General features: G+C 40.2%; 1 protein-coding gene across 1 annotated transcript; it reads right to left on the bottom strand.

Moving 5' to 3' along the window:
• Nucleotides 1-2,126: 2,126 nt before the first annotated feature.
• Nucleotides 2,127-3,604, bottom strand: LOC145793665 (uncharacterized). Its single transcript, XM_082876530.1, has 5 exons — nucleotides 3,116-3,604; nucleotides 2,822-2,921; nucleotides 2,676-2,746; nucleotides 2,322-2,462; nucleotides 2,127-2,216 (listed from the first exon to the last, which is right to left on the bottom strand). Exons 1-5 carry the CDS (start codon nucleotides 3,602-3,604, stop codon nucleotides 2,127-2,129), a joined length of 891 nt encoding a protein of 296 aa, XP_082732656.1.
• Nucleotides 3,605-22,284: the final 18,680 nt, after the last annotated feature.

The following is a 22,284-nucleotide window of genomic DNA, read 5'->3' as shown; positions in this document are numbered from 1 at the left end:
ATTTTTTATGTTTTAAAAAAATTAAGTTAATATTGGATGATCATATTTAAATGCTGCATTCATAATATTATGAGATAATTGCACATGTTACACGATATCATGTGTTTAGTTTCAAATACGATTGAGGTGTAATTAATTAAATAATGCCTTATTACATGGTTTGTGTTTTGTAAATTATAATTAGTTTGTGATATGATCAATATAAAACATATGAAAATAACTAAAACCCTAGTTCATTTTTATCTTTTTTTTGGGAGGAATTTATATTTAGGTTAAAATAGTTAATAAGACAAAATATCATATTAAAACGATAATCATTTTAATTATTCTCTCATAATCATGAAATCAACTAAAAAAAAAAACAACTATCATTAAAAATACAATTTTTTTAACTAAGTTAAAAAAATAATTAAAATAGTCAAGTTACAAACAAGCCCTATATGTTTTATGCTAAATAAATTAAGGGAAAAAATATTAGTTTGTTTAGAATGAAATAGGTAGAAATTGTGAGAAAGAGAAGAAATAAAAAATAACTTTTATAAGTTTGTTTAATTTGAAAGTGGTGGAAAGTATAAAAAAAACTAATTTTCCTGTACAACTCATATAACATTGTAACTAATTTTTAATTTATTGTAAAAAATACAATAAAAATTAAATGTGTGAGTTATCTATAACTAAACTTTTAATTTTTTTTCTATATTTTTTTTATAAAATTTTCATCTTAATCAAATATTTTTAAATAAATATATTTATTTTCTTTCACTTTATTTTCTTTCACATTCACTTTTTACTATTTTTTTTAATAGTTTTTATAATCAAAGGATAACTAAAAGTCTGATATGTAGGATAACAAATTTCAACATTACATTAGGGTTCGTTTGGGATGTAGGTTGTCTTTTTGACTTTTTAACTTTATGACTATTTTGTTTGGGGGTTAAAAACCTCATTTGGAATAAGTTTTTTGGTTTTTTTTTTACTTTTGTAAGACAAAAAATAAAATAATTATAGTTTGGATGTGATTTTTGTTTTATTGAACTAAAAAATTTATTTTAATTTTTTGTGACTAAAATAGTCAAAAAATCAAAAAGTCTCGCATTCCAAACGAAGGCTAAATGCTAGCATTGAAATCTTTCAGGGTGAGAAAATTTATCTAATATATTAGAAGGTTTGCTGTGCTTGAAATATTTAATTATAGATTATCAATTACAAATTCATGGGCATATTTGATTTCAACAGTAACGATAGTTACATAAGAAATATAATTTAAGAATATAAAAACTGTGACAAAAGGGTGTATGCTTTACAATTTATATGGTAGTATAAACAAAGTGGGGTTTGATAATCCAATTTAGAATAAAAAACTATCCAGTTTAGAATAAAAAACTTTATATAATAAGTGAAAATTAAATAAATTCATTTGATAAATACAAAAAAACTATCCAATTTAGAATAAAAAACTTTATATAATAAGTGAAAATTAAATAAATTCATTTGATAAATACAGTTAACACGGCTTGCAAATTTAAGTGAATTTTAAAATGTAAACAAATTTTTATGTAGTTGTAAACTTACTTAAGTTTGATTAAAAATTTATGGATAAATTATCAATAGGTCCTAATAGTTGAATCTAATTCCCATCAAGTCCTATTGAAAATAAGTCTTTGTAAAATTGTCGCTAAAAATAATTTTTTTTTGACAATTTTTTATATATGTCGCAAAAAATTGACAATTAGTAACTTTTTCTTGCCATGATTTTTACAAATTGTCACTAAAACTTACAATTAGTGACTTTTTTATGAATTTTTTTTCCATAGGACTTATTAGACAATAAGTTCACTTATTAGGATCTACACGTAAGTACCTCTAAATTTATTACTACGTTTGCAAAAATATCAACATGCACCTCACCACTTCCTCCATTTACTCTTGTTACGAGTGTAATTCTGATATATTGAATTGAATGAATAATAGAATAGCAGAAGCCTGTATATATAGGCTGATAAGAAACCTAGATAGGTACATGAGAAAATAGAGATACAATGAGATTGAAATAAGTATAGAAGGAGATATATCTATAATACAAATAGATAAGTATAATAATATACAGCTAACACCCCCCCTCAAGCTCAAGGTGGTAAGGCAGATATCAACTTGAGCTTGGAGAGGAGATCAGAGAAGTGGCCTGGAAGATGAGCTTTGGTGAAAAGGTCGGCAGTCTGATCAACAGAGGTAACAAAAAGAAGACAAACAAGGCCATTAGTAACATGTTGGCGTATGAAATGACAATCAATCTTAATATGCTTGGTGCGATCATGGAAGACATCGTTATGTGCAATTTGAATAGCACTCTGATTGTCACAATAAAGATTAGTGGTAGCAGAATGAGAAACTTCTATGTCAGAAAGAAGCCAACAAAGCCACACAAGCTCTTGAGTAGTGTCAGCAAGAGCACGAAACTCAACCTCAGTATTAGAACAAGCAACAAGAGTTTACTTCTTACTACGCCAGGAAATGAGAGAGTTGTCCAAGAAAAAGCAGAACCCAATAGTAGAACGGTGGTCAGTAGGATCCCCGACCAAATCGGCAAAAGAGAAAGCATGTAGTTGTAGAGAAAAGTGAGGGGAGCAGTGAAGACCATGAAACAGAGTTCTTTTGAGATAGCGCAAAATGCAAACCAGAGCATCGTAGTGTGGAGAACGAGGAGCAGCTATGAACTGACTGGCAATGTGAATAGCATAAGCAATACCTGGTCAAGTAACCGTGAGATAGACAAGACTGCCAACTAGTTGACGATATAAAGTGGCATCAGTTAGTAGGGAACCGTCAAGGGGGGTAAGACGAGTTTGAGGATCAACTGAAGTAGTTGTAGTCTTGTAATCGGTAAGACCAGCACGAGCCAAGAGATCAGAAATATACTTGGCCTGGGTAAGAAAATAACTAGAGAAATCTTGAAAATTTTCCAAGCCAAGGAAGTAGCTAAGCAAACCCAAATCTTTCATCTCAAATTGGCGATTGAGAAACTGTTTGAGACTAGAAAGGCCCACTGTGTCACCTCCAGTGATAATCATATCATCCACATAGAGGAGAAGGAGAATAGTACTATGCTTCGTCTTACGTATAAACAAGGCAGAATCATGGGCACTGGAGGAAAAATCGAAGTCATGAATGGTGGAGTTGAACTTGGCAAACCAGGCACGTGGAGCTTTTTTAAACCATATAAAGCACGGCGAAGTTTGCAAACTTTGTTTGATGGAACAGAAGAACCAGGAGAAGGTTGCATATAAACTTCCTCAGTGAGGTCACCATTGAGAAATGCATTCTTGACATCCATCTGAAAAATACTCCAGTGGCGAGCAACAACAACTGCAAGTAAGTTGCGAATTGAAGTAAAATGAGCAACAGGAGCAAATGTTTCCTCATAGTCAATCCCATATTCTTGAGTAAATCCCCGGGCTACAAGGAAAGCTTTATAACGCTCAATGGAACCATCAGAATAAGTTTTGAGCTTGTAAACCCATTTGCAACTAACAGTACTCTTTCCAGGATTAAGATCAACCACATCCCAGGTATGAGTTTTATCGAAAGTCAACAGTTCATCAGTCATAGCTTGTTGCCAAAGAGAGTTAGAACAAGCTTCTCAATAGGAAGTAGGTTCATGGAAAGAAAAGGCAGTGGAACCAACAATATAATCACGGATAAGAACAGAAGGTTGCCTTACCCCGTATAGAATGACGCTCTGGTGGAGGAGGAACCTCAATGGGAGGTGGAGATGGAGGAACCTCAATGGGAGGCGGAGATAAAAAAACCTCCACAAGACGGGAGAAGACGTAAGACCGTCAGCAGACACAAGATCCTCAGGATGGATGATAAGCGTAGGTGACTGTGGAAGCATGGAGCCAGAATCTGCATCAAATTCATTAGAAAACTATCATAACCCCAAACCGCCCTTAGTAGTTTGGTGTCGTGATGGCTAGTAATCCGAGATTACCGAAGGCCAACTTTCAAAAGTGCAACACAATCAGAGTATAATAAAAGGGGCTCACAAATGCGGAAGCAATAAATCAAAATACAAGTGGTCTATAAGAGCAGTGCGTAGATCAAATGAAATGGCATATATCTTTACAACTTGAATACAACAAAACAAAATACGTATTACATCTTGATCAAAAGGCTTCTCAAGCCGACATATACAAAATGACAATGAATACAAGCCAAGAAGCATAATTTTCAAGATTCGCCGACATAAAAGAAATGACGTCGCCGACGTGAATACAAACAAAGCCGACAAAATCATGGATCCAAAACAAGCTTTCAAAAACACAGTCTAGGCGTCGCCGACGTCCTGCTCATCACCTACATATATATAGAGAGTGTGAGCTTGGATACTCAGTGAATGGTACTAGTAATAAAGGTTTTGCATGAATATAGCCGAAGTCTTTCAAAACGAAACATGCCAAAAACCATACGAATATTAGCCGAGATCCTTTCAGAGCAAAACACATCAAACTTTATCAAAGCAAGGGATGAACCGTATTCATCTATCATGTCTTACAAGTCTCAAGGGATGCTTACTGGCATCGGCAAAACCCAAATCAAGCTTTCCGAACAAACAAATCCACGCGGTAAACCGTCAGTGGCAAAGCATAGACTGCACGATCCGTAATCGATTAGTCGAAGGTACTGCGAAAGTTTATAGTCCTCCAGCACAAGGGACTTGTGTTACTTAAGCCCATAGCTCTTTTTAACACGATGGTCTTGTGTTACTTAGGCCAGTAGCCCGTTTTAACACAATAGTATTTCCAAGAAAGGACCGTATCCTTTTATACTTAGTGCTGCGAAAGTTTAGAGTCCTCCAGCACAAGGGACTTTTTATACTTGGTACTGCGAAAGTTTAGAGTCCTCTAGTACAAGGGACTTTTCAAGAATGACATCAAAACAAAGCTTATACTTGATACATCAAAACAGAGCTATTCATTCATGCTTAACAAATACTTTCGTCAAAACAAACCAAAGCAAGATTTATCAAAACAGTATAACATAGCTTTATTAAAAATACCACTCACATAGATTTCCTCGGGTGTAGGCTCAAAGCAAAGATCAAGGACCTACAATCACATGGCAATCACATTCTCAAACAAGCTTAAAATGCATGCAAATGATCTCGGCATTCTCACCAAATCCAAGTCAATAACAAAGCAAAACATGTTGGGAGTTTAAACATTGCTCCCGTCTCATGAAAATACACTGGGTACCAACCAGGTCTTTGTCGTGGTCCCACACCTCCTTGCCGAGGTGTGGTCCCGATGGCCTCATTCAAAAACAAAGTCGGGAAAAACCTGGGTTTCCTTTTGAAGAACATGAAGAATATGATCATGAGGAAGATGAATGCAAGATCATAACTTGTTACAAAAATCTGAGATTTCATGCCATGAGTTCAAAACATGGACCTGGGTACCCATGTTTGAAGATCATGCAAGAACAAACACAAAAACATAGTCTTTGCTCCAAACTTTCAGATCAAAACGAGACTTTCTTCAAGAACACATGAATACTATCTTTCTCTTCCGAAACCAACTTCAAATCGATGCATGACATGCAAAACAGATTCGATCATGCAATGCAGCTAGATGATCGATAAAAACAACAAGAGTAGGTTAAGATTCTAACCTCAAAACTCGAACCCAACGGTTCAAACCTCGAAGATCAGGCTTGGAAGATTTATTCTCTATCAAGAACTTCTCCTCCTTACTCTAGAGCTTCTCTCTCTAAAGGCAAAGATTTGAGAAAAAATGATCTGTTTCTAGGTCTGCCGGCTGTCTTAACAATCAGCTCGGACACGTGGCGCTACCGGGTTAGTTCAACTCAAAAGGTGATTGATTGATAAGACAAGTCTATGACAAAGCGTACACAGCAAGCTAAGGCAAGACACATCGGCAAGTAATGACATCGGCTAAAGTCAAAGCTTCGGCAACAGGATAACAAGGACATCGGCTAGGGAGGACGACACTTGACTAACTTGTGCCACACCTTGGCCGGGGTGTGCCACACCTCGGTCTAGGCCATACCTGCCCAAGGACAAGGATCACTAAGTGCAAAATATCTCGGCAAACCTGTCCGGGGTCAAGATGGAGGTTGACCAAGTGGTTCCAAAACAGTTCTAAGTACAAAGGTTCAGAGGTGAACTAAGCTCAAGATGACCTTGGCTACACCAAGCAAGGAACAAAATCACGCAAGCAATACTTAAACAAAACAAGGCAAGACAAAACTTGCAAAACAACATAACAAGACAAGATCATGCATGAATGTATGTAAGTATGGCAAGAGTAAGGTGAGGGTTGCTACAAAAACAAGTCTATGGAAATATCGGTAAAGGCTGGTGAGTGAGTGGACTGCGGTAGTTGAAACTTGGAAAGATTGGAGAATATTTTGTGTTCTTAAAAGACCACATGACGAGAAATACGAAGGCGCTTAGAGATAGGATCCCAACAACGATACCTTTTATGTTCTATACCATATCCCAGAAAACAACAAAGATGAGAATGAGGTTCTAGTTTAGTGTGTTCATGAGGCTGGAGTAGAACAAAACAAGCAGAACCAAAAACTTTAAGAGTGGTATAGTCAGGAGGAGAACCATACAAGCGATCGTAAGGAGAAGTGTTAGTGATGACAGGTGTATGGACACGATTTATGGTGTGAATGGCAATGAGGGCAGCTTCTCCCAAAAAAATTTCAGGACAAGAAGAGGAGATAAAAAGACTTGAAGATAGGTATTCTTCACTCGAGCGAGCTTTTTTGCGCTCGAGCGAGCCCTGTGTTATGCGTTCCTTCGCTCGAGCGAGAACTCTTGCGCTCAAGCGTGTTTCTGTGTTGCAGACCTGAAGCATTGCATTGTTCGCTCGAGCGACACTTCTTGTGCTCGAGCGAGGTTCTTTTGTGTCTGGTCACTCGAGCGACCAATCCTTCGCTCGAGCGAGACCTGTTTATATCAGTTCGCAATAGCGAGATTTTTATCACTTTTTCACCTCATTTTCCACACCAAACCCTAAATCCGGCTATCTCTCTCTCTCTCTACAAATACACCTTGTTTTTGGGTCTCTCTACCCTAGTCTCTTTGTAAGAAAGCTAGAGCATTGCGTGGGCTATCTATTGATCCGAAAAAGTGTAGATTTGGAGCATCTTGAGTTTTCTCTTCTTCTCCCTTGAGCTTCCCCATTTGAGGTAGGGATAATCTATTATTTATTATGAGTTTTAACATAAATTTTAGTCATTTTGTATAAATGGTGAGATTTGGGAAGTTTGGTGAAGTTAGGGTTTTGAGTTGAAATTGTAAGAGATGGATTTTCTAATACTTGGGCTTCTTTGTGTATATGAGGTCTTGATAATGGAAACGTTTATGTAAGATGAATGAAATTTGGCCTTGGTTGCAATTTTTGAGAAAAGGGAGAATAATGCCCTAATTTGTGCTATATAAATTATTTGTGTAAATTATGAAAACATTGGGGAAATATGAAATTGGCTTGGAAATTATGGAATTGGGGAAAATATGAGATTGAATGGTGTAGTTGGATTGATAAATCACTCACCTATGGAAAAGTTAATAAATTATCTGTTTGATAAATTTACTTATCTGTTTAGAAATATCTGTCTTGGGCTATCGGTGAATGATAGTCTTGATTGTTGTAGAAACTGCATGATGATTAGGTAAATTGAAACTAATCAGTTGGAATATGTCATTGAATATGATGAGAGAATATAAACATTGAATATGTGAATTATTGAGTCATTGTATATGACTATATGTTTAAATACATTGTATATGTATATTGTGTGGGAGGAGATAGAAGATGTACTCCATTGTTTGGGAGGAGATAGGGGATGGACTCCATTGATAATTAAGTTGGCCGGAGTGTCTAAGGTGAAAGTCCCGAAATCTTATTTATTTATGAGTATCGGTTCCCTCGGACGTAGTTCTGTAAACTGGCAAGTGAATGTAAGTGTATGAGATGTGTTTATGATTGAAGTATTAATAATATGAGTTGAAGTCTCATTTTGAATTGTTTGGATAATTTTGAATTATGACAATGTACTGTTTGGATAATCAAAGAGGGAAATAGATTGGAATATGGATGTAAATACTGGTTAATTATGGAAGAAGTGTAAGTTAGTTACACATGTTAAACATTTATCGGATGCTAATGTTTTAGTTAATTCTCATATTCTGTTTAGCATATCTCTACTGGGCTCTGGCTCACCCTACTTGGGACACCATTTTTCAGGAACAGGAGACATGCCGCCTCCAAGGTCTTAGCTTGGGAGGTCTTGGAGTTGAAGACTCTCTTTTATTGTTTTGTTTTGACGTTAAATGTAAATTTAAGACGAGGGCTTTATATGTAGAGAGTTAGAACTCTTCTTTTGTTGTAACCAAGTTATTACTTGGAAAGTTGTAAGCCCATAGGGCATCTATTTTGTTGTTAACATGTAACATCTCTTGTAAAGAACACTCTGACGAATGGAATATAATGTTTTTCCTATGTTTTATGGATCTTAAGAATGAATGATTTATGTTTTTTTTGGAGGCATTACAACTTGGTATCAGAGCGTACCGGGTTTAAATACTTTGGGTGCGTGGGAAGTGGTTAGTACCACAATGGGTTTATCTCGCTTGTTAGAGACTTAAGTGTAATGTTATGTGCTTATATGATAATATGTTTATGTGACTAAATGGGTATGAGATTCAATTTCTAGGATGTTGATTGGGTCCATGGGTTTCTGGGAGTCCTGTTGGAAAGGCACTTGATCACTGTCGTTTCTAACTGGAACTCTAGCAACGCCACGAGATGGTCATTATCCGAAAATAAAATTCGTATGTGTTTATGTGACTATGTGCTTATATGGAGTGAATTACTGTTGCCCATCGTATTAGGACGCAAGTAAAATAGCTTCAGCACATTTATGAATGTGCTAATGTCTTTGTTACCTTTATTAGGATGTCAGGACGAGGTCGTGGTGGTAGGCGTGGTAGGCCTAAGAGGCAGGAGGTGCCTATACCGGATGAGATTCCAGCGAAGGGAGAGGGAGTTGGTCAGGCCAATGTGGTTGAACCGGTTGGTTAGCAAGCCATGGGCGCCTTAGCCCGTGAAATAGCAGGAGCATTGAGGGAGTCTATGGACATTCTCCGAGTTGAGAATCAAGTCTAGGCCCAAGTAGCTGAGGCAGGGCCATCATTTTTGAAGAGGAAGTTCTTCCGATCGAATCCAGACGAGTTTTTGGGTGACCCTAAGGAGCCACTGAAGGCTGATGAGTGGCTTGAGCAGATGATGAAGATGTTTGAGATGCTTGGCATTGAAGACGGAGGTATGTGAGTAACCTTGGCGTCCTTCTAGCTGAAGGGAGACGCGGGTCAGTGGTGGAAGTATGTGCGGAGGCGCATTGGAGGGATTTGGAAAGCCTTTGTTGAAGCTTTCCAAGACAAGTACCTACTAGCTACAGTGAGGGAAAAGTTGAGAGATCGATTTTCTCAGTATAAGTAGTTGAATACACCAGTGGCGGAGTTCGAGGCCGCTTTTACTAGCTTGTCTAGCTTTGCATCGGATTTGGTGGCAACCGAGGAGCATAGATATTTGGAGTTCGAGAAGAAGTTGAGGACCAGACTCATGTTTTGAGTTGCCGGGTCCATGATTAGGGATTACGGGTGCCTTGTGGAGGCCGCAGCCCATCTTGAGACCATTATGCATGCAGAGGAGGAGATGATGAGGGGCACCAAGAGGAGTCAGGATGGCTAGGGGGACGGTAAGAGGTAAAGAGGTTCTAACCCTCAGCAGTCCCAGGGAGTGCATTCGAGATCTACCTTTCTAGTACCAAGTTCGGGTTCTGGGAGAGGCGGTCAGGGAGACATCACTTGTTACAAATGTGGTCAGTTGGGCCACAAGTCTCCAGCTTGCCCACAGAGAGGAGGAGGATAGTAGACAGCTTCATCTTCGGCTCGTTCTCAGGGCCAGAGTCAGGGCAGAGGCCAACCGCTCACATGTTATTAGTGCTGGCAGGCGGGGCACCTGAAGAGATTTTGCCCGCAGTTGGGTGGCACATTTGGTGCGTCTGATTCGAGACAGACACAGAGTTACCAGCCAGCGCAGTCAGTTCAGGCCTCGAGGGCTAATTAGGGAGCCTCTTCGGCTCAATCTGTGTAGTAGTCTTATGCTCCGAGAGGTGAGCAGGTGGATCAGAGGGCTCGTGTATACTGTTACAGCGCCGGATCTTGTACCGGCTCCATCTGTGGTGAGAGGTACCTTTTTATTTTGCAACTCGGTTGCTAATGTGTTAATTGATACGGGTGCATCCCATTCGTTTATATCTTCTGCATTTGTATTGGTTTCGGGATTGGAGTTGGCGCAGTTAACATCTCCAATTTGTGTGGTATCACCGATTGGGGGTGAGTTGATTTTGAAACAGGGGTGTCGGCACTATTATCCGGCTTCCATTTTCTCTTGTAGTGATGGATATGTCTGGGTTTGATGTAATTTTGGGTATGGATTGGTTATTGTCATACCAGGCTATTATAGATTGCAACCGTCAGAGGGTTACTGTATGTACCTTGAGCGAAGATTGTTTTCATTTCTTGGGAGATCGGGTTGGTAGAGTTTTAACACCGGTGTATGATCCGCGAGGGCGGAGCGAGCTTAGTTGCCTTCTCGTTACTGTTATGAGTAGTGAGTGTAATGAGACCGGCACTGAGTTGCCAAGAGTGGTTTGTGAGTACTCGGACGTCTTTCCCAAGGATCTTGTTAGTTTATTGCCCCATCGAGAGATCGAGTTCTCTATTGACTTAGTGCCTGGCACGACACAAATTTCCATGGCACCGTATTGTTTTGCTCCAGCCGAGTTGTGTGAGTTGAAGATTCAACTCCAAGAGTAACTAGATAAGGGTTTTATTCACCCTAGTACTTTGCCGTGGGGAGCACCGACCCTCTTTGCTAAAAAGAAAAATAGGGCTTTGAGATTTTGGATTGATTACAGAAAATTAAACCGGGTTATGGTTAAGAACAAGTACTCTATGCCTCGTATAGATGATCTGTTTGACCAGTTGAAAGGATCCCGTTGTTTCTCTAAGATAGACTTAAGATCGGGTTACCATCAGTTGAGGGTCAGGGAGGAAGATATCCTGAAGACGGCATTCTATATGCGGTATGGCCATTATGAGTTTCTGGTGATGCCCTTTGGGCTTACCAATGCACCGGCTGTATTTATAGACTTGATGAACCGAATTTTTTGGGAGTTCTTAAAATCGCTTCGTAGTCGTCTTTGTGGACGACATTCTAATTTATTCACCTTTTGAGGAGGACGACGAGGAACACTTGCGAGTGGTGTTTGAGTTACTTAAAGCCTATATGCTGTATGCTAAGTTTGGGAAGTGTGAGTTCTGGTTAAGAGAGGTTAAATTCTTAGGCTATGTAGTATCTGGGGAATGGGTGACCATAGATTAATCCAAGATAGAGGCAGTGCAAGATTGGGCACATCCTAAGAATGTCTTCGAGATCCGTAGTTTTCTGGGATTGGCCGGGTATTACCGTCGGTTTGTGAAGGACTTTTCCAGGCTAGCTTCGCCTTTGACTAGATTGAAATGGGTCAAATTTGTATAGAGTGAGACTTGTGAAAATTCGTTCTAAGAGCTTAAAGTTAGACTTACTACCGCTCCAGTCCTGATTATTCTAGAGAGAGATTTGGGTTATACAGTGTATTGTGATGTCTCATGAGAGGGTTTGGGTTGTGCATTGATGCAAGAGGGGGAAAGTAGTAGCCTATGGCTTGCGTCAGTTGAAAACACACGTGAGGAACTACCCTACTCATGACCTAGAGTTAGTAGCTATAATTTTTTCCTTGAAGATTTGGAGGCACTATGTGTATAGCGAGAGACTTGAGGTGTTTTCGAATCATAAGAGTCTAAAGTACCTGTTTGCACAGAAAGACTTAAATTTGAGGCAGAGAAAATAGATAGAGTTTATAGAGGATTACGACTTTGAGTTGCACTATCATCCGGGGAAGGCCAGTGTTGTGGCCGATGCCCTAAGTAGGAAGTCTATTGGTGATATAACATGTATTGTTATCCGAGAATGAGAGATGTTGGGTGTTCTTGGCGAGTTTGACTTGCATTTGAGTGAGTCTGTTGAGTCTGCAGCCTTGTTCTCTGTAGTTGTACAACCAAGACTTGTGAACCGAGTGTTAGAGGCACAGAAAGGTGAGTTCGAGGTAGAATTCCTCCGGGAGAAGATCTCCAGTGGGAAGGTGGAGAAGGGTCTGGCTATGTATCCCGACCTGAGTGTGAAGTATTGAGACCGCTTGTTTGTGTTGGAGTCTTGTCGAGATGAAGTACTCTGAGAGTTTCACCATTCACGCCTTGCGATGCATCCGGGAAGCACAAAGATGTATCGTGATTTGAGCTGCCAGTTTTGGTGGAGGGGTATGAAGAAAGATGTGGCAGTGTTTGTGTCAAAGTGCCTTACTTGTCAGCAAGTGAAGGTCAAGCATCAGAGGCCAGTGGGCTTGTTGCAACCCTTGCTTATAGCCGAGTGGAAATGGGAGCATGTCACGATGAATTTTGTCGTGGGTCTTCCAAGGACTCAACGGGGTAGTGACGCCATTTGGGTGGTGGTTGACCGATTGACTAAGTCAGCACACTTTATTCCCATGAGTATAAAAGATTCGGTAGATTACCGTGTCGATTTGTATATTCGGGACATAATGAGGTTGCACGGGGTCCCAGTATCGATTGTCTCCGATAGAGATCCGCGTTTTACTGCTAGGTTATGGCAGAGTTTACAAAGTGCCTTGGGCACTAGATTGACTTTTAGCACGGCTTACCATCCTCAGACTAACAGGCAGTCCAAACACACTATTCAAATTCTTAAGGATATGCTTCGAGGCTGTGTCATTGACTTTAAGAGGTCATGGGAGAGACACCTACCCTTAGTGGAATTTGTCTACAATAACAGTTTCCAATCAAGTATTGGTATGGCACCGTTTGAAGCCTTGTATGGCCGACCGTGTAAATCTCCAGTGTGTTGGGCTGAGGTGGGTAATACACCTTTGTTGGGCCCGGAGTTGGCGAGAAACAACGGAGAAAGTGACAAGTATCCGTAAAAGGTTGGTTACGGCCTAGAGTCGCCAAAAGAGTTATGTCGACCGTATAAGGAGGCCTTTGTTGTTCAAGATGGGTGATCACGTCTTTCTGAAAATATCACCTAGACGGGGTTTGATGAGGTTTGGGAAGAGTGAGAAGTTGTCCCCTCGGTTTATCGGCCCTTTCGAGATCCTTGAAAGGATTATTGTAACAACCCTCATACTGTTTACTGATTAGGGACTGATTGATTACCGATAATCACCGATTATTGCTAAACGGAACTGATGATGACTGATAACTGACTGATAATTGAACTGATTTAAGTACTGAAATGACTGACTGAAATTGGAAACCGAATTGATTGTGTACATGTTAGTTAAATTGCATTCTATCTGTTTGACAGTATGATTATCTGTTCATGTTCATATGTTTAAACTGCTAATTGAAGGCCTTATCGGCGGCCGAATCCGAAACCGATTAGTGTTCTATGACCCTCATAATTTATGTGATTTTATAGTACAATTATCTGAAAATTGATTAGGTATGATTAAATTAGATTAAATAAGCTAATTAAAGAGTTTGACTTAATTACCGAATTGCCACCCTTAGTGGTCCACTCAAATACACACACTTGAGCCTTATGTACACACTTGTAGAACATTTCATCAGCCATTTCTTCTTGTCTAGCCGACCTTAGAGAGAGAGAGACTTGAGGAGTTGATTTCATCTCAATTTTGCTTGTGAATCGTTTGGAAATTGAAGAAATTGTTGAAGAGATTGCATGGTTGAGCTCCCTTCTTGAACTACAAGACTTAAGGTAGCTCCATTGTCTTCTTGTTCATGTTTTGAGTTGATTCTTGCATGATTCATGCTTCATTGTAGAACTAAGTCATATTTTGGCTCATTGTTGTTGATTTGAAGCTCAATCTTTGCATGCATGTTAGTATTGATGAGTATGGAGGTTGTAGTCCATGTTTCATCACATGCATGTCCATCTTTTGGTCATACTCCATGAGTTCATCTTATTTTTGAAGGTTTGACCTCTTTTGAAACAGCATCGAAGCTTTGAAAATGATTTAAGATCATGCATGTCATGTTTGAAGATTGTTCTTGAAAATGATTTGAAATTGGTTTGAAATTGGGTTTGAATTAAACACCCTTGGGCTTTGATTTCTCAAAATTGAGCTTGAATCATGTTATTCCATGTGTTTATAAGAGTTTTCCAGAAAATGAGCCCAAGAGGATCGGTTTTGAGTTGTTAACAACTTGGTTTTGAGCTTGGAGGTGCAATCTGGGTTTTCCAGATTTTGCACTTCCGCTCGAGCGGATGAAGTACCGCTCGAGCGTAGAATTCGAGCATCCAGTATCTCTGCACTGTTCTGCAGTCCGCTCGAGCGGAGGATTGGGCGCTCGAGCGGAGTCAGGTCTCACGCTCGAGCGGGCATCGAGCGGAGATTTCACCCATCCAGTACTTTCATGGTACGCTCGAGCGGGAAAGTTTACGCTCGAGCGGGTACCTTTGTTTCATGTACGCTCGAGCGGAACTCTGTTTTCTGAAAATACTTTTCAATGTACATCTTTGCATCCTCATCCCATTCTAGGCATTCTTAGGCCCAGATTAAGACATCTTAATGAGGATATAGATGTAGAACACACCAAGGCAAATTAGGGATTAAGTTATCATCTTTCCCAACTGTGTAGCTTAGTGTGTGTTCAATCTGTTAACTGTGTAGGGTTGGCGACTGGAGAGACACGCTCTAGCATACTGTAGCCCAGAACTCTGTGAGTAACGATTGTGTAAAGATATGTTCACAAATGATTATTTTCTGAACAACTGAACTGTACTGTTTTCTGAACTGATTACTGTTAACTGAATGAATGTATGTCCTTTATTTCTGAACTGTACTGTGGCATCCTTAGCACCTACTGTTTACTGTTACTGTTACTGTTACTGTTACTGTTACAGAGATCTCTGTCGGTTCCCTCGTGGAACCACTACTGTTTACTGACTGATGGCCATCATTACTGTTCGGTCTTTCAAGACCTACTGTTACTGTTATGCTAATGGATGTACCACATATGACTGTTTACTGTACTGAACGACTGAAATACTGATTAAATTGAACTGTTTTCATTACTGTAAGGACATTCATTCTAAACCCCTTTACGCTTTATGTTATTCACTGGGCTTTAGCTCACTGCTCATATATATATGTAGGTGTACAGGCACCAGACCGCAGCTAGAGGCGTCAGGGTTACTCCAGTTTTGTCAAGCCAGCCTTTGTGCCTCACTGTGAGGTTCCGAGTTGCCATGCTATGGCTTGGGGGTGTTTTGTTTGTTTTTCCCCCTTCTGTACTGTTTTACGGTTACTGTTCTGTAGACCGTGTGTTACTGTACTGTTATCTAGGGTCGAGTCCCTAGTCTAAATGATTGTAAATATTGTGTATACTGTTCTGTACTGTTTGTAAATGTATGAATGCATGAAAAATCTTTTTGGCATACAGACTGTCACAGCTCATTGGACATTGTTTAATTACTGTATTGGCTTCCGCCAGGCCCTGCACTCTGTTTTACTGTATCACTGTATCTGCAGGCCTTCGGTAATCTCGGATTACTGGCCGGTTACGGTGCTAAACCCATAGGGCCGGGTTTGGGTCGTGACAGAGTGGTATCAGAGCGATACTTACCACGAGTTATACCGCACACACGTGTCCAAATGAGCTATAGGGTGTCCTAGAAAAGTTATTAGGGCATCTCGTGAGCATGATAAGTGTGTGGTTATGTTATGACTGAATACCTGCTAATGTGGTAAACTGTTAAACAAATGACTGCTTATGTTTAAAACTGTTATAACTGCTTATAGTGAAATGGACAATGCAAATGAACCTGAGTCCTCATCTACTGAGGCAAGAATGGAAAGAATGGAAAGAATGATAGAACTGATAACTGCTAGACTGGAACAACAACAGAACCAACAGCCGCCACCTCCTCCTCCTCCGGTACAGCCGGAACCTAATGCGAATGTGGATGATGGGGATATTATTGCTCTCACCCATAAGTTCAGTAAAATGAAACCGCCATCCTTTCAGGGAGGCCTTGAACCGTTAAAAGCTGAAGCTTGGGTTCTGGAAACAGAAAAATTATTCGAAGTGTTTCCGTGCTCAGAAGCGAACAAAGTATTGTTAGCTACCTTCACCCTACAAGAAGAGGCCAGAAGGTGGTGGATGTTAATCCGTGATACAAATACTGTTATGACTTGGGCTCAGTTCAAGGAGTCCTTCTTTGAAAAGTACTTCCCTCAGTGTGTCAGGGATAGAAAAGTGACTGAATTTGAACAGCTGAAGCAGGGCACAATGTCCGTTGCAGAGTATGAAACAAAATTTACTGAACTTGCCCGTTATGCGCCGCACATGGTGGATACTGAATATAAGAAGGCCAGAAAATTTGAAGGTGGCCTTAATGTGGCAATACTTGACCGGATAAATGTTTTGAAATTACCGACTTTTGTGGGTGTTCTCGACCGGGCATTGATGGCCGAGTCGAACATTGCAGCGGTGAAGCAATCTGAAACACCAACAGCTGAATGGCATGGTAAAAGGCAGGGTTTCAAATTCAAGAAAGGCAAGCATAACCCGGCCAACAAGAAACAGAATACGGGGTCCACAACTAACCCCAGCCAAGGGAGTGGGTTCATACCACCCTGTCCTGAGTGTGGCAAGAAGCACAAGGGGGTCTGCTACAGAGTATCTGGAGCTTGTTACAGGTGTGGCAAGGTGGGCCACATGGTTAAAGACTGCCCCTCTGCTCCACAAGCCAGTAGTAAAGCTGCACCAAGCGCAGCAGCATCGACTGTAGCACTAAAGCCTAACCCCAGAGCTACCGGGAAGGAGCCTGTGAGGCAAGGCCGAGTGTTCGCACTAGTACCGGGAGACGTGCAAAACACTGAGACCGTTGTGTCAGGTATCCTCTCTATCTGTATGCAAAATGCATATGTATTGATTGATTCGGGGTCTACGCATTCTTATGTATCGCATGCTTTCTCACGGAAATTGAATAGACCCTTAGAACCTATGAACTATCTGTTAGCCGTATCATCACCCGTAGGGGGATCTATGACATGTGCTTATATGTACCCCGCATGTGAAATCATTGTTGGGGATATGCATCTGTTTATTGATTTACTGCCATTGAACATTGATCATTTTGATGTCATATTGGGAATGGACTGGTTAACAAAATATCATGCCACTATTGACTGTGTGACCAAGCAAGTTGTTTTCCGTCCACCTGGATTGCCTGAATTTGTGTTTAATGGGAGTGGAGTAGTACCTCCTCCGTATTTGATTTCGCCAGTGAAAGCTGTTAAATTAATTAGAAAGGGGTGTAAAGGATATCTGTGTTCTGTACTGACTGTGCCTACTGATGATAGTATTAAAACTGATGTGAATTGTATTCCTATAGTCAGAGAATTTCCAGACGTTTTTCCAGATAACCTTCCAGGAGATTTGACTGACAGGGAGATTGAATTTACCGTTGATGTGATTCCCGGAACACAACCAGTTTCTAAAGCTCCATACAGAATGGCTCCAACTGAACTGAAAGAATTGAAAGTACAACTACAGGAACTGCTGGATAAGAAGTTTATCAGACCTAGCACTTCGCCATGGGGTGCTCCTGTTTTGTTTGTCAAGAAGAAAGATGGCTCACTAAGACTGTGCATTGACTACCGTGAACTGAATAAGGTAACTGTAAAGAATAAATACCCATTACCGCGTATTGATGATTTATTTGATCAGTTACAGGGTGCACAAGTGTTTTCCAAAATCGATCTCCGATCGGGGTATCATCAACTGAAGGTTAAACCAGATGACATTGATAAAACTGCTTTTAGAACGAGGTATGGACATTACGAATTTTTAGTTATGCCTTTTGGAGTCACGAACGCACCGGCTGCCTTTATGGACCTCATGAACAGAATTTTTAAACCATACCTTGATGACTTTATTGTTGTATTTATCGATGACATATTGATTTACTCTAAAAGTATAGAACAGCATGAACATCATCTGAGACTTGCCCTGCAAACTTTAAGGGAACAGAAACTGTATGCTAAACTGTCTAAATGTGAATTTTGGCTTGACCATGTTATGTTTTTGGGGCATGTTGTTAGCAAAAACGGAATTTCTGTTGATCCGTAGAAAATTGAAGCTGTAGTGAACTGGCCTAGACCAACAAATGTGACTGAAGTCCGAAGCTTTTTGGGATTGGCTGGATATTACAGAAGATTTGTCAAAGATTTCTCCAAAATTGCCCTACCACTGACACAGTTAACACAAAAGGGGACATCATTTGACTGGACTGACCAAAGGGAATCTGCCTTCCAGGAGTTGAAAACTCGATTAGTGACTGCACCTGTTCTGACTTTACCTTCAGGTACGGATGGTTATACTGTATTTAGTGATGCTTCTCATAAGGGTCTGGGGTGTGTTTTAATGCAGAATGGGAGAGTTATTGCTTATGCTTCCCGACAGTTGAGACCACATGAAAAGAACTACCCGACCCATGACCTGGAACTTGCTGCAGTGGTGTTTGCACTGAAAATTTGGCGTCACTATCTGTATGGGGTGACATGTGAAGTATACACCGACCACAAGAGCTTAAAGTATTTCTTCACACAGAAAGAACTGAACATGAGACAGCGGAGATGGCTAGAACTGATTAAAGACTATGACCTACAGATACTGTACCATCCGGGAAAAGCCAATACCGTTGCTGATGCATTGAGCCGAAAATCGATTGGAAACTTAGCCTGTTTGCTTACAGGACAGAAAGAGTTGCTTTGTGACCTCGAAAAATCTGAAATTGAAATTGTTTTGAGAGAACAAGGTGGAATCTTAGCTGCTATTTCTGCTCAACCGGCACTGATTGAAGAGGTTAAAGAAAAACAGCAACTGGATGATTTCTTGAAGAAGATCATCGAGGAAAGAGAATCCAAACAGAGACCGGGATTCAAATTTGAGAATAATGTACTGAAATTTCGAGAAAGACTGTGTGTACCAAATGATACTGAACTGAAAAGAAGAGTTTTGCAAGAAGGCCACAATTCGAAATTGTCTATCCATCCGGGGAATACGAAAATGTACCAAGATCTGAAACAGAATTTCTGGTGGCCGGGAATGAAGAAAGAAATTGCTGATTTTGTATCCAAATGTCTTCATTGCCAACAGGTCAAAGCTGAACATCAACGACCTGCCGGACTATTGCAACCCCTACCCATACCAGAGTGGAAATGGGAGCATATCACGATGGATTTTATCGTTGGATTACCTCGCTCCAGAAAAGGTATGGATTCAATTTGGGTTATTGTTGATAGACTAACCAAATCTGCTCACTTCTTACCTGTCAAGACAATCTATAATGCGGACAAATTGGCTGTTATCTATATTGATGAAATTGTAAGACTGCATGGAGTGCCTGTGTCTATTGTTTCTGACAGGGATTCGAAGTTTACATCGAGGTTTTGGCAAAGCCTACAAACTGCACTGGGTACTGAACTGAGACTGAGTAGTGCCTATCATCCTCAGACAGATGGCCAATCAGAAAGGACCATCCAAACTCTGGAGGATTTACTGAGAATGTGTGTCATTGATTTTCAGGGAGACTGGGAAAGTCATCTGCCATTAGCTGAATTCGCCTACAACAACAGCTACCATTCGAGTATAGGTATGGCGCCCTTCGAGGCATTGTATGGCAGAAAATGTAGATCTCCAATCTGCTGGGCAGAAGTTGGAGATGGGCCTTTGCTTGGGCCCGAGATTGTGTATGAAACAACTGAAAAAGTGAAACTGATACAGCAAAGACTAAAAACTGCACAGAGCAGACAGAAAAGTTATGCAGATGTCAGGAGACGGGACAGAGAGTATGAAGTGGGTGATCACGTTTTTGTGAAAGTGACACCAATGAAAGGCCAGACTCGTTTTGGAGTCAAAGGCAAGTTAGCATCGAGATACGTCGGACCATATGAGATCATTGAGAAAATCAATCCGGTGGCGTATCAAGTTGCGCTTCCTCCTGAAATGGAGCATATGCATAACGTCTTCCACATTTCTATGTTAAGAGATTATCTCCGGGATCCCTTCCATGTGATTGAGCCTACTCGGATAGTGTTGAGTGATGACTACACTTACGAGGAACGGCCTATACAGATTGTAAACCGACGAATCAAGAAACTGAGGAACAAAGAGATCCCGTTAGTGAAAGTTGACTGGCAAAACCACGGTGGCGTGTATGCCACTTGGGAAAGGGAAGATGACATGGCCAAACGATATCCTGAACTGTTTCCACTAAATCCTGTTTTCTTCCAGAATGAAGGTAACTCGAGTTTAGAGGACTAAACTCTTTATAAGGAGGGGAGACTGTAACAACCCTCATACTGTTTACTGATTAGGGACTGATTGATTACCGATAATCACCGATTATTGCTAAATGGAACTGATGATGACTGATAACTGACTGATAATTGAACTGATTTAAGTACTGAACTGACTGACTGAAATTGGAAACCGAATTGATTGTGTACATGTTAGTTAAATTGCATTCTATCTGTTTGACAGTATGATTATCTGTTCATGTTCATATGTTTAAACTGCTAATTGAAGGCCTTATCGGCGGCCGAATCCGAAACCGATTAGTGTTCTATGACCCTCATAATTTATGTGATTTTATAGTACAATTATCTGAAAATTGATTAGGTATGATTAAATTAGATTAAATAAGCTAATTAAAGAGTTTGACTTAATTACCGAATTGCCACCCTTAGTGGTCCACTCAAATACACACACTTGAGCCTTATGTACACACTTGTAGAACATTTCATCAGCCATTTCTTCTTGTCTAGCCGACCTTAGAGAGAGAGAGACTTGAGGAGTTGATTTCATCTCAATTTTGCTTGTGAATCGTTTGGAAATTGAAGAAATTGTTGAAGAGATTGCATGGTTGAGCTCCCTTCTTGAACTACAAGACTTAAGGTAGCTCCATTGTCTTCTTGTTCATGTTTTGAGTTGATTCTTGCATGATTCATGCTTCATTGTAGAACTAAGTCATATTTTGGCTCATTGTTGTTGATTTGAAGCTCATTCTTTGCATGCATGTTAGTATTGATGAGTATGGAGGTTGTAGTCCATGTTTCATCACATGCATGTCCATCTTTTGGTCATACTCCATGAGTTCATCTTATTTTTGAAGGTTTGACCTCTTTTGAAACAGCATCGAAGCTTTGAAAATGATTTAAGATCATGCATGTCATGTTTGAAGATTGTTCTTGAAAATGATTTGAAATTGGTTTGAAATTGGGTTTGAATTAAACACCCTTGGGCTTTGATTTCTCAAAATTGAGCTTGAATCATGTTATTCCATGTGTTTATAAGAGTTTTCCAGAAAATGAGCCCAAGAGGATCGGTTTTGAGTTGTTAACAACTTGGTTTTGAGCTTGGAGGTGCAATCTGGGTTTTCCAGATTTTGCACTTCCGCTCGAGCGGATGAAGTACCGCTCGAGCGTAGAATTCGAGCATCCAGTATCTCTGCACTGTTCTGCAGTCCGCTCGAGCGGAGGATTGGGCGCTCGAGCGGAGTCAGGTCTCACGCTCGAGCGGGCATCGAGCGGAGATTTCACCCATCCAGTACTTTCATGGTACGCTCGAGCGGGAAAGTTTACGCTCGAGCGGGTACCTTTGTTTCATGTACGCTCGAGCGGAACTCTGTTTTCTGAAAATACTTTTCAATGTACATCTTTGCATCCTCATCCCATTCTAGGCATTCTTAGGCCCAGATTAAGACATCTTAATGAGGATATAGATGTAGAACACACCAAGGCAAATTAGGGATTAAGTTATCATCTTTCCCAACTGTGTAGCTTAGTGTGTGTTCAATCTGTTAACTGTGTAGGGTTGGCGACTGGAGAGACACGCTCTAGCATACTGTAGCCCAGAACTCTGTGAGTAACGATTGTGTAAAGATATGTTCACAAATGATTATTTTCTGAACAACTGAACTGTACTGTTTTCTGAACTGATTACTGTTAACTGAATGAATGTATGTCCTTTATTTCTGAACTGTACTGTGGCATCCTTAGCACCTACTGTTTACTGTTACTGTTACTGTTACTGTTACT

The sequence above is a fragment of the Camellia sinensis genome, chromosome 6 (assembly GCF_055761805.1).
Source record: "Camellia sinensis isolate YWXY chromosome 6, ASM5576180v1, whole genome shotgun sequence".
Taxonomy (NCBI): Eukaryota; Viridiplantae; Streptophyta; class Magnoliopsida; order Ericales; family Theaceae; genus Camellia; species Camellia sinensis.
The sequence above is the reverse complement of the archived record's forward strand: the minus strand, read 5'-3'. Positions and strand labels throughout refer to the sequence as shown.